The following is a 16,642-nucleotide window of genomic DNA, read 5'->3' as shown; positions in this document are numbered from 1 at the left end:
AGTCACCATTCTTTGCGCAGGCCATCCTTAGGAAATGCATTTCCTATGCTGTGTGCTCCCATGTGTTACAATGGCCATGCCTTATGATACTTCTCGTGTTTGTTCCAATACACCTTTGGATGTTGAGTCATTGACTCACTTTAACATAGGGGTTGAATTTAGTGTTTCAGAAACGATATTGGAGAAATGGAGTCTCAAATGGAGCATAGTATTTTTCTGTTCAAAACAGACTCAAGTGGTTGAAGGCAAGAAGAAGTATGTGATAAGGGAAGATGAGGATTGGGATAGTGATAATAGTGAGAAGGGAAGATGAGGATTGGATAGTGACAGTAGTGATCTTAATCTCTCTTGTGAGAAGGGATTTATGTAGGGTGCCTGTGAAAGTAAACATGCCTTCAATCAAGAATACTAGGCTAATTATTTTTCTCAGGATGTGAGGTCCAAAGTTCAAATGAACAAGAGTTCAGATGCAGCAAGGTTTTAAGAGATGCTATCCAAGCTGGGATATTAGCATTGGGGACACAGGAGATATCCAATGGATGAAGCTGACCAACAAGGGTCTTAAGATGAAATTCGAATGTTCCCTTGGATAAGGCCAGAGTGAGAGTAGAGTCAAATGATCCAGTTTGGTCCATAATAGGGAGGTTGCTCAAAAGAAGGATGAGGCTATATCTATTTAACCTAAGGAATCTAATGCATTGGAACCTGATGTGAGGAGAGAATTATCGTTTTTTGAATATTAAGAAAATTTGGAAGCTGTTTATATTCTTCAAATGTATTGAAGAAACAAATAGGATGACCAAATTCATTCATGGGTTGCGGTCCAACATTGCCTCTCATGTATCTATAGCCGGGACTAAAATTCCTGTGTTGGCTATGCAGTTGGCAAGAAATGTTTGAACCTAAGTATAGCTCTAAAGGAAGAGTTTGGATAGTGGGGGTTTCCTGAAAGGTTTGGACATGGGTGAGAAGCTAAAACCTCCAGCATCTAATTTTAGAGAAGAGAGATGATACACCAGGTGAGAATATTTCTCTAAAGTCTGTGCTATACCTAGGTGTCCTATTGTCAAATCAAGCAATGGAGGTAAGCCGAAGGTGATGGAGAAGGATGATCAGTTGGTCAGTTCTGTTGTGGAGGGAAGGAGAAAATGGAATCAATGTTTTTAATGTAGTCACTTCAGATCAGAGGGCTGCTTAACAGTTGATGATGGTGCAAGTTTAAGTATGATTATTGAAAATTTTGATTCAAAGGCCGAAGAGGACACTGTTGGGGACCATGAATATGTAGGAGCTAGTGTTACTTTTGCAAGCCATTAAGATCGAAAGCCCAATGATTTGTGTCCTTTTGATGTTAGTGGTGGGTTTATTGAGTTACTTCTGCAAATAATCAAAGATTGGAAACCCAATGATTCATGTCCTTTGTGATGTTTGTGGTGGGTTTAGTAATGTCCAGGAGGACTGAAATGCTTCAAAGTCTGGTTAGATTGGTGATGATGTAGAATCTATGTTGTTTAAATATCCTAGTTGCACTATGAAATCGATACATGAGTATGGAGGAGGTCGAAGAGTGGACTGGTGCAAAAATGGTAACAGCAGCAAATGCAGATTCAAGTCTTGGACCTTTTGAAGAATTCTTCTCAGCGATGTGTGAGAAAGAATCTTGAAGGCATTGGTCAGCCCTTTCTTCATATCCTATCTTGTGTAGGCTTGCAAGAGTATTTTTCACTAGCCCTGCTGCAGAGAGACTTTGAAAACACATACATGCATGCACGCAAGCACATGCGCGCACACAAAAACAAGCTTGACATGTCCTCAATGGCTCTTGAGAATCCGGCCCTGCAAACAGACACAAACAGCCATAGAACGATGAGGAACTAGCAGGCTGCTCACCAACCCAACCACAACATCTACGAGAAAGGATCTCGGATCAAAAGATGTCCCCTCCGAGCCACGAGCTAAATTGCTAGCACATCATCCATCGGGTCATAACTGGCCTGGTTTCCCATACCTCCAGATGGTGCCCTTAGGGGCCTCAGACCTAGATGAACCTAGGGCAATGCTAGATAGCAGGTGCGCGTCCACACACAATCTAGGACAATCCGCACACAATCCATGATCAAATCCGCATGAGAGAACTACCTAGTTCCCACTCACGATACTGACAACTGAGGCCCTGAACCCGTTATATAGGCTCAAGGCCAAAAGCGCTAAAAATAGTGGACACCCTAATCTGTTAGTGCCCTTGCATCTCAGCTCGAGAATCGCTTGCATCTAACCCTAAGCCTCCCCAGGCCTCCTAATCTACTCTTGTGTGACTAGCACACTCTAGATATACTCCCTCACCTCCAAGAACTCAATCCTGAGCTCAAAAGAAAGTCAGGAAACTCTCTTTGAAGGGTAGTCAATGTTTCCCACGTAGCATCCTCCTTGACACGATCGTTCCACTTGATTTTGTATTCTGTCAAAGTTCTATTTTTAATTTGTCGTTCATGGAAACCAAGGATTCTTTTAGGTTCATGTGGTACGAAGGTTAAATCTTCAACCTCGATAATCTCTTGATGAATAACCAGCTGATCATTAGCACCCAATACTTCTTTTAGTCTACTGACATGAAAAACAAGGTGTACTTTCATGTGACGAGGCAATTCCAGCTCATATGCAACTAATCCAATCTGTCGCTTAATCCTAAATGGACCACAATATTTGGGGGATAATTTCGGAACCTTTGAAGTACTGAGTGTCTTGGATTCCTTTGGAATGCGCAAATATACAGACGTTCCCACTGAAAATTCTCTAGGAGAACGATGCCTATTAGCATAAAATCTGTCCCGATCTTGGGCACTTCTAATAGACTCTTTTGCAAACTGTAACATCTCCTGCATGTCTTGCAAGTATGTCTTTACAGCATCACTCTTAATCCCTTGGTATCCAACCATGACTGTATCCAACCATGACTGTAGACCTAGGAAAAACCCGTACATAAGCATAAAAGGACTGAAACTAGTACTAGAATGCTTAGCATTGTTAGAAGCAAATTCGATCATGGGTAAGTATTCTTCCCATGAAGACTGTCTCTTGGAAACATATGCACGAAGCATATCTTCCAATAGTTGATTTACTTTTTGTGTATGGCCATCAGATTGGGCATGGTCGGAGGAACTCCTACTCAAAGTAGTCTCCAACTTCTCAAACACTAATGTCCAAAAGTTGCTAGTAAACTTGGAGTCCCCATCACTGACTATGTCAAGTGGCAAACCATACAGTTTAAACAATTGGTCTAGTAGCTGATATGGTTGACCTTGTAGGTAAAAATCCAGCCATCTTTGTCAATCTATCAACGATGGCATCATGACCTGTGTGCGCTCTTGGCAAACTGGTAATAAAATCCATGGAAATTCTTTCCCATTTATTATTGGGTATCTCCAATGGCTGTAATAAACCCGCGCTCCTAAGCCTTTCAACCTTAGTCGTTTGACAAACTGGGCAACCTACGACATATTGTTCAAGAAACTATCTCATCTTAGGCCAATAGAAAGTGTGTTTCACAAGAGACAAAGTCCTGTGTACCCGTGGATGCCTTGCACTAGGTGCATCATGACACTTCCTAAGAATCGTAGATCTAAGATCCCCAAAGTCTGGTACACAAATCTTATCATTTCGGAACAGCAAGCCATTCCGAATCATCCACTGACCTCCTGCCGCTTGCACTGTGGCCGGCACAATCCCTGAGTCTCGGTCAATCATGGAGCTCCCATCCTAGACCTTCAACCAATATAAACTGAAATGACTATCAGTTGTGCAGAGCCCTCTCAAGGATTGAAATAGGTTAGAAGATGTCTGGGTAAATGATAAAGCATTTATCTTAATGCGACTCACACATCAGCCACATTATTCAATGAACCCTTCCAATACCTTATCTCAAAATCAAAATCTTGTATCAACTCTGACATCTCGCTTTCAGGCCCCTCAAATCATTTCCATCACATACATACTTTATTGATTGATGATCAGTCAAGATGTGAAATCGAGAACCATACAGGTAGTGTCTCCAAACCTTTAGTGCATACACCACTGCATAAAGTTCTTTTTCCATTGTCGGCCAACGACATCGAGTGTCATCAAACTTTTTACTCTCAAACGCAACCGGTCTTCCTTCTTGGAATAATGCTGCCCGGATCGCAAAATCACTAGCGTTGGTCTCTAAGATATAAGGTTTGCTAGGATCGGGCAACGCAAGAACATGTGCTTCCTTGATACAGAATTTCAAAGTATCAAAAGGCTTGTTCAAATCTTCTTTCCAAGAGAGAGGTTGGTTTGACTTACGTCCACGACCTTTCAACACGTTGGTTAGGTGAACCGTGATGTTAGAATGATCACATACTGATTTCCTTAAGAAGACAGTAAAGCCCCCAAAAAAATGAAGTTGCTTGACAGTGTGGGGAATTGGCCATTCTAAAACCTTCTGAATACGGTCGAGGTCATTGCTAACACAATATGGCTCTACTCCCTGGAATAGCTTGTAGAGGATCTTGGGCACCCTTAGACCAAATCGCAGCAGTGCTAGGCTCCTTGGAATCAATTTGCAGCAGGTTTGGGTGCTTTGGAGTCAGTTCGCAGCATCTCTGGGCACTAGGTAGGGCTGGAAACCCTAATCGCAGCAAGTAGATGTTTTTCCTGAAGAGCTGGGAACTGGATCGCTGCAGCTGCACTCTTTCTGGGCACTTGTATGCGATTGAGAGTCGATGATATGATATTGGCATGAATTGCAACTCAGCCTTGGGAGGAGTAGAAGTGAATCGCAGCAATAGAAAGGGGTTTGAGAGAGAGAGAGGATACAGGACACCACACTAGGGCCTAGAAATAAGGGCTGGACCCCCCGAAGGTCTTTATTGCAATAGAATAATCTTTGTAGATCTAGCTCATGAAAGAGCATAAGTCTGAGTACAATCTTGAATGAATCTGGGAGGCCAGGGGCCTTTCTTTTAGAGACTAGGCCTAGCAAAAAGCTAGGGCCTGCTTTCTAAAAGCTACTGTTACAAAAAGCCAAGCTTTTAGTCTTTTTCCTTCTAAATCTGGTGCTTTGGAGCTTTTAGGCGCCTTTTAATCTTGTGGGCCCTCCTTTTAATGAGGCCCCCCCCCGTCTTTACTTTTTGAGCCTTGTGAGACTTGCTTTTTACACTTTTCTCCCCACTCTTGGGTCCTTTTTGCACTCTCTTAGGTCCTACACATGGCACAAAGAAATTCCAACACTTTAACCCATAAAAAGGTTATCGAAATGCATGCATTCTTAGTTCTTGGACTAATCCTAGTTCCTTGTGGTCGTCCCCATAGTTCTTTTTTACCAATTTAAAGCAAAAGTAAAAGTAGTGAAACTTATTCTAGTGAACCAAAGTCAATTTTCTTCATAGTTACACTGAAACACGTTTCAGAGAAGCGTGGATCCTGAAATGTGTTTCAAAGTCTGAAACGCGTTTCGGGGCACAGAAATGACCCGTTTCAGACAACAAAGCATCTAAGGTCTCCAAATGTCATGAAAATCCACCACCAGCCCGATTTTGGTCGTTTTGATTTCGATTTTGGCCTCGTGTGCAATGTTTCACTCCTTCCACTCCTTCAGTCTCTTACTCTCTCCATCCTCAAGGTTTTCCAGCCCTCCTTGAGCCCCATTCACTCCTTTGCACTCCTTTCTCTCCTGCAGGCTGCTTCAGCCCTCCATCATCATCTACTCCCCTTCATCCCTCCTTCAAAGCTCAAACTCCACTCCTTTAGCCCTCTTTTAACCCTCCTTCAGTCCCCTCTTTCAGCCCTCTCTTTCAGCCTTCTAAGTTAACTTTTAAGTTCTAACCTCTTAAGTAACATTGTGGTAAGTATTATGCACTATATTTTAAGTTACAGGTAGGTTGTAGGCTATAGCATTCTAAATGTGTGTTCTCATCTCAAAACCCCCTTTTCTAAACCCCCTCCTTGCTGACATGGCGTTTCCCCGTTTCAGCCCTCCCAGAAATTCCAAAACGTTTCCGTTCCCCGTTTTCCGGTTTCCGTTTCCCCTAACTATGGTTTTCTTTGACAATAGTCAATCTGATGAAGACTCTTCTTTATTTCTTGGGAGAAATACCAATTGGTGACATCCCCTCGGCTTCTAAGCAGTTGTCCTTAACTGAAAAGCTTCTTGATATAGCTGTAAAACTTGGGGATACCTCCTCTCTTGGCATCAATGGTGTAATAGCTCTGGTACTTGGAAAGATACCCACAGATAAACTTGCCTTTGGGTGCTTTTCTTCTTTGTGCAGTACACAGTCTGTTCTCGTTGGGGGATCTCCATCTCTTCCACCTAAAGTGGATCTTGGAATCTGGTAACTTCCGATCATTGACTTAGATCAGTCTTGTGGCATTCTCTGCTCCTTTTGGTCGACTGGCCTTCCTGGGCACTAGGCAGCCACACGCCCCTCTTTTTGCATCTAAAACACTTGCTTCCGCATGGAGATTCTTGCTTTTCTTTGGCATTTCTTGCTCTTTAAGAGCATTGGGCAGCCATAGGCCCTTCTTTTTCTTGGCGTGTCCTGCTCTTTAAGAGCACTGGGCAGCCATAGGCCCTTCTTTTTCTTGGCGTTTCTTCCTCTTTAAGAGCACTGGGCAGCCATAGGCCCTTCTTTCCGATTTCGGATTGATTATCCCATTCAAGCATTTTCCATGCCACTGCTATGCAATAATCCTCTTGCTATGATCAACCCACCCGAGTATTTTCGATTTGGTGACATTCTCAATATTCTTGGTCCAAATTCCTTGAGGATTGGAATGACAAAGCTCTTGACATCTCTGTTTCTAAGAAGCAACATAGTGTCTGAAGATACACTCAGAGAAGTTTCCCATCCTGTACTTATAATGTCCTTCATTCTTGGCAAATCCATCCCCCTTTCACTTGGAGTTGACTGCTTCTTTGACTTTCACAAGACGGACTAGAGATCCTTGTGAAATGATTGCTTCTTCCAAGGGCTCTGTATTTCCCTCGGCTTCTTTGGCTACAACTCCATCTTTAAATCTGGATAAAAGGAAAGCAATAAATCACATGGCCAATATTTGGGCATATCACACTCATTGACTTACTCATTCATGAGAGGCGTCTTTTTGAAACAAATTCAAGAAAAGAGTTCACTTTTCTCCTTGTATTGCCATACAAGGGTTAGATCTTCATTATCAACATAAAGGAGATACTTAGCCTTAATAAAACTGTTTCTTGGAATCTTTCCACATCCTCTTTCTTTGAGAATCCTCTCAAATCTTTCCGATTGAAGTGATAATCTCCATACCGATACTCATGCTGGTTAGACATAAACTTGGAGGGTTCTCAAACTTTCCAAAAGGACACACAATTTACAGATGAACTGTAAAATTCTTCGCTTTGGCCACAATAATCCATGAGAAACCATAAGAGTTCTCGACGCTCATATAAAACAAATTCCAATGGAAAGTATTAAATAATAGAATCCTAAAGGAAATATTGGGCTAATAGTGACCAAATAGAATCTTGTCACAAAAAAAAAAAAGGTTCTTGAATATATCATGCGCCCTCATATGAACTTCTCTTTATCCAATACACAATTCCCAATAAGGAGATTGTAGAATGATAAGAGTCCTGACTTGGTCAATGATGACCATGTTCAATACTGCTATAGAGAGCTAGTACTTGAGCATGTCATGCTCCACCACAACAAAACTGAATTTCATATGCCTTTCTTAAATGTTGCTTTGCCCTATCAACTAGATTTAGATTTAGATGCTCGTTGGGGAGAGACTAAAATGAAAATGTTTAGACTTCACAAGCAGTTGTAGCTTGAATGAAGAGATTTTGGACTACCTTTTGATTAGCCTTCTCCTTTAGTGCTAGCCTTCATCATGGCTGAGTCTGCCCTTCACCTCCGGAGTGCCGACAGAAACTCAGTACGAAGACTTTGTATAAATGGATGCTCAAGTATGTGTGGGTGTGTGGTTTTGTATGTGTGAGAGCATATTTTTATACTATGGTCTACACCCACTGTTGGGCATTGATGATGTTAGTGGGGATGTCACAGTAGCTAGTCCCTGCTATGCATGATGGAGTTTATGGTTTTCAACCTTGTGAGTGACTATCATGAGATTGAAACTGCATTGTGTTGTGTTTTTAGAGGATGAGTTTGGGAATGTTCTGGGATTCATCTAGGTATATGCTTCTGCCGTATTAGCGGACATGCAAATTTCACCTTGTGAAGTTTTCGTCCAAGTTGCGGCCTGTTGGTATTGTGATAATTCTTTCTATCTTAAATGGTGCGTTGCCCTATCAGCTAGATTTAGATTTAGAAAAATGAAAATGTTTAGACTTCACAAGTAGTTGTAGCTTGAATGAAGAGATTTTGGACTACCTTTTGATTAGCCTTCTCCTTTAGTGCTAGCCTTCATCATGGCTGAGTCTGCCCTTCACCTTGGGAGTGCCGACAGAAACTCAGTACGAAGACTTTGTATAAATGGATGCTCAAGTATGTGTGGGTGTGTGGTTTTGTATGTGTGAGAGCATATTTTTATACTATGGTCTACACCCATCAGTTGAGTAGATACTAGAATCTAGATACGTCGCAAAAAATCAGATTTCAGATTACAATTTACAAGCTCAAGCCTTAAACCTAATCATATTTCAGTTTTCACAAGTTCACGAATCACAACCATGGAGTCTGGACATAAATCAAGTTCTCAGTTTCACTCTTGTAAATAGTCTGCTAGTCTATAGACTAGAACCTAGATTACATAACTCAAGAGTCAAGAGTGAAGGCTTCAACTTTAAATTTCAAACAAAACTAAAGTTCAAATTCTACTGAAATCTGAAAGAAAGTAATCAGCAAGATCTGTAGGTGCTTGGGCATCTTCTCCCTGGCCCTCAGCCCCCTCCTCCTCCTCCTCCCCCTCCCCATCATCACTATCAGAATCTGCAGAAGTGGATGAATCCTCTTCTGATGATGAGGAGGTCTCCTGCTTTCTAGAGCAGCTGCTATTAAAGTTGGTTCTGTTCTCCCTGCTCGTCTGCATGAAGCATTTCATCCTCAGGGACCTGCACACGTATCTTACCAGGATCCACCTCCTGTGGACATTCAATGGTCTTCATTCATCGAATAAGTCGTAGATTGGCATGGACATATACAAGCCTATTATACACCAAATGAATTAACAGTAAATACATGTAGGTTGTAGCATAACTATAATTCAAATGCCAATAATGAACTGTGTGCTGAGTGCATATAAAAGAAAATAGATATGCCGAGTGCTCACACACAAAATTATCAATGCGAATATGAATTACGTGTCAAGTTGTCTAGTGCCTAGTCTATTTCTTTTTTTAGTGTGTATAAGTGAGAACACACTCCAATTCCTTTCACAGGTGCTAGATGAGCAATCTTGTGAAAGGACTCGGAGGGCAATGCGCTTCAACTTCGGCGTGCCCCGACCATACTTCTCACACCAGGTAATAGGCCTCAATTGAGCATCACGGAGACATGCACGAGCTGAGACAAACTCCCCAAAGGAGTTCCTAAATGAGAGGAGTTGGCCCTCCAAAGCATCTTGCAATATTGCATCTTGATATGCACGTTCAAGGAAACCTGTCCACCCTGCAGTCAAGTCATCCGATTGGTCCTCCCTCCTCCATAGAGGATGCAAAATGTGTGCTGCTGCATGAATAGGCCTATGGAACCATGTCCATCTTTTTTACCACAAGGCCATAATCTCTTGCTCTCTAGGGTGCAAATGAAATATAGATTCTAAATACAAATGTAACATCATACATGCAAAGCCTTAAAGCTGCAAATAAGAAAATTAATTGCAGCCAACAGTGAATTGAAAAGTCAAGATTCCTCATTTGCATTTACCTTGTTGCATCAAGCCATGTGCACCCTTTCAATGCCTCTCCAACCTTCTCCATGAACTCATACACGAGTCCAATTGTGCATCCTTTTCTATCAACAAGTTGAAGGGTACTGAAAAGGGGCTGCACTCCCCACAATCTCCTTAGCTGCATGCCAAAAATCACCATCAAACACAATGTCCTCAAAGGCATGTGCCTTTGGTTTGCTGGACTTATCCCAGCAACCATTCCTCACTGACTACCATGCGCCTTAAGTTAGGCTTCACCTTTACCAAGCGTGACAAGACTATAAAGAGATAGGCAAAGCGGGTCTTTGAGGGCTTCAGAATCTCATGGGAGCTATGCTGTCGAAAAATTGCAAGGGCTCTATGCTTCCTTGTCAAGAAAGTCACCATGCTCCGTGTCTTGTCAACCACCGAGGAAATCCAAGGAAGCTTCCCTATGTGCTCTATAAGAAGATCCAAACTGTGTGCAACACAAGGAGTCCAAAAGATATGCGGATAGTCACTCTCAAGTAGAGCACCCATGCGCTAACTTGCATTATCTGTAACCACCTATACTACATTTTGAGGCCCCACATCCTCTACTGCCTTCTTAATGTGGCTGTAAATGTACTCACCTGTATGATATTCGTTTGATGCATCTATGGATCTCAAAAACATAGTACCCACGCAAGATGATACAAGTATGTTAATGAGCGGGCGCCTCCTGGTATCTGACCACCCATCACACAAAATGGAGCACCCGTATCTACCCCACGATGCCTTAATAGGCTGCAGCTCCTTCTCAACTTGCAAGACCTCTGCTTTCAGCTCTTGAGTGTGTAAAGTCTCTGAAGATGGAGCCCTAAATGAAGGGCCAGTCTCGGCTACTGCCTGAACAAACTCCTGAAAAGCTGGAGTATGAGGAAGGTTAAAGAAAAGGTCACATTCATAAAAGATCTTGCGAGTTGCTCGACGAGCATATGCAAGCAAAGTTGTGACCCAACTGGCTCGTAAAGTCCTTGGCCTAGGTGGTAACCTGGTTGAATTTGGAAACCTTGGAGGCTTCACAACTCGCACTGATGCCCGTCTAGTGGAAGCACTACCAATAGAAAAAGAAGCCCCTTGTGTAGGTGGTGAAAGTGGAGGAGGGGGTCCAGATGTCATAGATATAATGGGACTCCTGGGAGGAGATCCAGGACCTACTAGTGTTGATGAGGCCTCAACTCGTGCCCTCTTTGACGGGCCACCTGGTGTGTCTCCCAAGGAAAGAATTATATCATCCGGAACTTCTCGTACACATGGATTGACACCCTTTCCAGTGATACCAAGAAGATGTGCCCTTACACGAGGTGCACCACCCTAGCGTCCTTTGCTCGCTCCATCTCTAAGCTATACTATCCTAAGTCCTTGGAAGTTGGAATTGGTTACAGGTTACTCTGTAGCCCTCTGACACTTCGAGTCTTTGACCTACGAGACAACCAATAATCCCTTTGATTATCTGTTACTTTAAGCTTGCAAGACAGTAAATTTTTGAGTCAAAACCCCAAACACATCCCCTGGATTCTGATTCTGATTCTCAGCCATCTTCAAAGATGAGCAACAAGCTGAAACAAAAATACACCAGAAAATTCTGCAAATGATACTAAAGGAGAATATCACAAAGATGCAAGTGCCTGCAAGATTCTCAAAACATGGCAAGGGAAGGAAAAAATGTGCAAATGAACGAATTTTTGAGGCAAGAATTTTTGACTCAAATCTAATTGGAAAAGTACCTGAACCTGTCAAGTCATGCAAAACCACAGGCAAAAGCCGCAAATTTTGCAATCCAATCTGAATGGATGACTCCAACAAGATTTTCGGACACCTGTATTTGGTGTACAACTGCAACTGCGGCAGTTTTCAAAACTGTCGGAGCAGAGAAGGCAAAGGCTGAGCAGATCCAATCAGCAAAGGAGTGGCACAAAAAAAGTGTTCGGCCAGAAGCCAAACAGCTGCAGCAATTTCCTGAACAGGTGCGAGGTGTGGAGTTAGATGCAGTAACTTGAAATTAGAGAAAACCAGTTGAAATTCTCTGAACACCAGTCAAAAACCAGTCCAAAGCTAGCATAAATGTGGTTGCACAGTGAAAACCGCAGCAAACAAGTTCTCAGCCACCCAAAAAACTGTTGACCAGCACTGTTTGACCTCAAAATTCTATCTATCTTAAGTGGTGCGTTGCCCAATCAGCTAGATTGTCTAGGCAGTTTTTTGCTTAGATGCTCGTTTGGGAGAGACTGAAATGAAATCGTATAGTATTCACAAGAAATTGTAGCTTGAATGAAGAGAATGTAGATGCTTTTTGATTAGCCTTCTCCTTTAATGCTAGCCTTTGGCACGGTTGAGTCTGCCCTTCACCTCCGGAGGGCCCACAGAAACTCAGTACGAAGACCTTTGTATAAATGGATGCTCAAGTATGTGTGGGGGTGTGGATTGCATGTGTAAGAGCATATGCTTATACTATGGTCTACACCTGCCGTTGGGTGCTGATGACATCGGTTGGGATGCTATAGGAGCTAGTCCCTACTATGTATGATGGAGTCTATGGTTTAACCTAATGAGTGACTATCATGAGGTTGAAACAGTCCCTAACTAACCCAAGGGAAAAAGACCCTTAACGGGGGATTAAGGTGTCCCTTAAGTGAGGTTTCCACACTAACCCACTTCTAACATCTTACAATGTATCCATATCAAGAACCTCAACAATCATTCTTTGGCCATTTATTTAATGGCAAACCCATAGCATTAAAGCAAACCTTGGTTCACACAACTTACATATACATTTATGTACATTACACCATTTCATTGTATAAATGAATGCTCAAGTATGTGTGGGTGTCTGGATTTGTACGTGTGAGAGCATTTGTTTATACTAAGGTCTATACCCACCATTGGGCAATGACGTTGGTGGGGATGTTATAGTAGCTAGTCCTTGCTATGGGTGATGGAGTTTATGGCTTTCAACCTTATGAGTGACTATGATGATATTGAAACTGCACTATGTGTAGTGTTTTTAGAGGATGAGTTTTGGCATGTTTGTGGATTCATCTCTCTCTCTCTCTCTCTCTCTCTATATATATATATATATATATATCATCGTCTCTCTAAAGGCTTGTCAACTGATTCATCTAACACATTCTAGCTGGAATGTAACATTTGATTGATGATTGCATTTTGAAATATTTCCTTACTGAGTCAACTTTGCCTCCTAAGTATAAAAGATGCCCTATTAGATGGATGTGGGCTTGTACAAATTTATGACTTTGACATTAATACAAGAAGGGGCAAGAAAAAACACTGCTATCATGGATGTGGGCTTGCTAAGGGAGAGAGATTTCAGAGATACATAGGGGTTGGATACACCTGGATTACAATGGAGGATCTTGAAATGTCTAAAATCCTCCAGCAGAACAGAGAATAAACTCTTCTTCCTCGAGGATTTCTTGATGACATAAGCAGTTTTTCTATGCATCTAGACAACTAGGCTAATTTAGTAGATGGTGGGTATATAGTGTGATACACTACTAGGCTGCCACATGGCATAGTCCCATATACAATATCTATATTCATGCTGGGATGCTGTGTCGTGCAAGGAATAATCCCCTTAACAGACGTGTAGTTTTATCCAGGTTGGGTGCTGTAAAAGTACCAGGGGCTCATTTATAACATCATCTCAGAATAAAGCTTCACTTTTGCAAATTAAGGATTTGCTCAAGGATCAAGGGAAATAGTTGGCGGGTATATACCTATGAGCTAAGTGTGTTAGTGAACAATGGGAGCGAGAAAGCTATTTATAGGGAAAAATATCGACATTTTGTGGAATTATGCTTGTAATCCTGAAGCTGAGTTGTCTATGTAAATTGTTTGTAGGATGTTGTTACACAATGCAATTGCAAAACAATCATTCTTGTGTGGAGAACTCGATGCAGCACAACTGCCCAGTTTGCTTTGAGGTATGCATTTTGTGAAGTATTTCACTACATATGCAAGTCATACATGCTTGTCGTCTGACTAATTCTAAGTGCAACGAATTGTTTGGATGGCAGTATTTATTTGATTCACTGAAAGATATCAATGTGCTGCCATGTGGCCATACCATTCACCTGGAATGCTTGAATGAGATGCACTCTCATTCTCAGTAAGCTGCTTCTTATGAGTTTGGCACACATTTTTTGAAGTTTCCTGTAAACAGGGGATTGTTGATGTAACCATAATTCTGGTATAATCTGCAGGTATACATGTCCAGTGTGCTCAAAATCAGTGTATGATATGTCCAAATTGTGGGAGCAGCTCGACCGGGAGGTAAATGGTGATTCTTGAGCACAACAATAGGACCTTATTATTCTGACACAAGTCAGATGATTAGGTCTTGCGTTGTAGAAATTAGTTAAAAATTACATTTTCCATGTTATAGGTTAGGGATGATCTTGTGTTTGATAAATCTTGGTGCCTGCCTAAATTTATGCTATTGGGCTTTGCAGGTTGCAGCAACCCCAATGCCCGAAGCCTATCAGAATAAGATGGTATTGTATGCCTTATTTGCTCTGCTAAATGGATTACGGATGTCATTATTGTGCTGACGGAGTAGCTACTTTACGACTAGAATGTATCATTAATGTCTTTGACTTGCAGGTATGGATACTATGCAATGATTGCGGTGCGAATAGTGAAGTTCATTTCCATATTATTGCCCAGAAGTGTTCTGAATGCAAGTCCTACAACACTCGACAAACAACGGGACATCAATTGAGCGCATGTAGATTATGAAGGCAGCTGTCCTTTTTCCAGCTTTGTGGAGCTATGAGATGAGTTCTGTCATTTGTGCTCTGAGCCGGCATGCTACAACATGGCAGTAACTAACTACTTCAAGAACTGATTATTTTTTGCTTGTACATTATGACATTCCAGCACTCCTTCAATGCAGGCTGGTAACTGGGCTGCATTGCTGAGCAAGCGCAGTGCGCCTACATTGTAGGTTATCATTTTTTGCAGGTATGGATTGATGCTTCTTGTATGTAGACCAAAAGTGGTTGGACACCATGCCACATTTCAAAATCATTCTTCAGGACACTGACTCTTGTTTTGATTTCCATAGGCGTGTATTTTATGTAGTGGATATTATCTATTGTACGAACAAAGCTTTTGAAAAGAGTTGTGATTTCTAGGAATTAGACCTTGCTCGTATTACTACAGTCAGTGATATTGAAGGAAGTTACACTTACAATGTGTGGAATGGATCTCTATATAAAACAATAATGCCAGGATATTTAAAAATTGAGGCTGTGGTCGGAATCAGATGATTTGATAATTTATCAAATGATTCTGTTATTTCTTGAGCACCTTTTCTAACCCTTATCTGAGTAGAAGCAACTTTTCGTACGGTTGGAGTTTTTTAAAGGGGGTCTTGCTTGGGTGTAAAGAAAATGCATAGTCTCACACAAATAATTTTGTGTAATAAACCAGAAAGTGAAATGGAGTTTTGGTGAAGCCTTAAGCAAGAGTTCCTCTAGATTCAGTTTTGAGACGAAATAGGTCTTTGCCCTGCTTTGGTGCTCCTCTAAGCTTTCTTCTCCTCGCTAAGCTCATTTGGGGCCCCTTCTTTCAAAATGTAAAGCAAGGAGCTGCTGTGTTGAGCGTGCTCTTTGCTACGGTTCTGGAGGTAATGTATCTAGCCTTGATTACACCAAATTTCTGTTGCATCAAGGAGGCTGTCAAATGCCCTGCCTGACTCAGGTTAACTGTGAGTTTCAAGTCTGTGGCATGTCCTACACTTCCTGGGTTGAGGTCCTGGTGAAGAGGTTCTCATGAAAGAGAACTTTCGAGATGGGCTGAGAATGATCTTTCAATGTAGGTTTGATACTGTTCACTTTTGTGGGTCAAGTATTTTATTTTGCAGAAGTCGCTTTGGCTAGCCAGTGGACTATGTTGCTCAATGGTAGACTTGGCGTTTCGCAGCATGATTGTACTTGCCATATCGTGGTTCTGTGGTTTTGCACGGTAACTTTCTCAACTCTGAATGGGTCTTTTGGATTTTATTTGTTGGAACTGCCTGTATGGCTATGAACAGAAGGCCAGAACGTTGTTGGTTCACTCAGTATTGTTTGCTTGCACTACATTATGAACCGAGAGGCTGGGTTACTGGAAGATATGTATCCTTAAGATTGAAAGTTTGAAAATTCTGAATGACATGCTGGAGCCCCTTCGTTCCAAATGAATTTGAAATACTGCAGCAAATCAAGTTTGGACCTTTTGTGGACGCCTGTTACATCCGTTGGCAGTCTGGGCATTGTGGAAGGATTTGCCCCTTGAACATTGTACAAGGGACTCCCAGATTTGGCCCTCTTGCAAGAGATGAAGATGAATGTGGCTTGATTTAAGTAGTTTCAGATCTTGTTCTTGAAGTACAATTGCCTTCTAGACAATTTTTCTTGTCGAGCGGGAGGAGTGAGTACCTTAACTAAAAATGTACTAGTATCGGAAATTAGGGAAGGATCAACGAGATTAATAAAGGGACTTGTCTTAGCTATTGCCACTGAGTATGCAAAACATGCCACTGAGAATGCAAAACACATCAAGTCGAGAGGGCAAAACTGTGATTGGTCTCTCTACATGGCTAGGAAACTACCAAGTACTCATAGGAGGTGAATGAATGTCTCTTTGCATCAGCTTACTCGTCATAGTACCTCACTATTTCCTTTCTTTTACACTCGGTTTCCCTTTTCTTGATTCCGTCAAC

The 16,642-nt window shown here is 41.8% G+C and overlaps 1 protein-coding gene across 1 annotated transcript in view; it reads left to right on the top strand.

Annotated features, from left to right (window-relative positions):
* Positions 1 to 15,179, top strand: part of LOC147899105 (E3 ubiquitin-protein ligase RZFP34-like) — a 34,339-nt gene extending 19,160 nt beyond the window's left edge. The window contains exons 9-13 of the mRNA XM_087377633.1: positions 13,777 to 13,859; positions 13,953 to 14,044; positions 14,139 to 14,208; positions 14,388 to 14,429; positions 14,539 to 15,179. Of these exons, the coding sequence (XP_087233759.1) occupies positions 13,777 to 13,859; positions 13,953 to 14,044; positions 14,139 to 14,208; positions 14,388 to 14,429; positions 14,539 to 14,673 (422 nt within the window). The 3' untranslated portion in view covers positions 14,674 to 15,179. The remainder of the gene's footprint in view (positions 1 to 13,776; positions 13,860 to 13,952; positions 14,045 to 14,138; positions 14,209 to 14,387; positions 14,430 to 14,538) is intronic.
* The last annotated feature ends 1,463 nt before the right edge of the window (positions 15,180 to 16,642 follow it).

Source organism: Dipteris shenzhenensis, chromosome 8 (genome assembly GCF_047967505.1).
Source record: "Dipteris shenzhenensis isolate YYH24624 ecotype China chromosome 8, Dip_SZ_1.0, whole genome shotgun sequence".
NCBI classification, from domain to species: Eukaryota; Viridiplantae; Streptophyta; class Polypodiopsida; order Gleicheniales; family Dipteridaceae; genus Dipteris; species Dipteris shenzhenensis.
The sequence above is the reverse complement of the archived record's forward strand: the minus strand, read 5'-3'. Positions and strand labels throughout refer to the sequence as shown.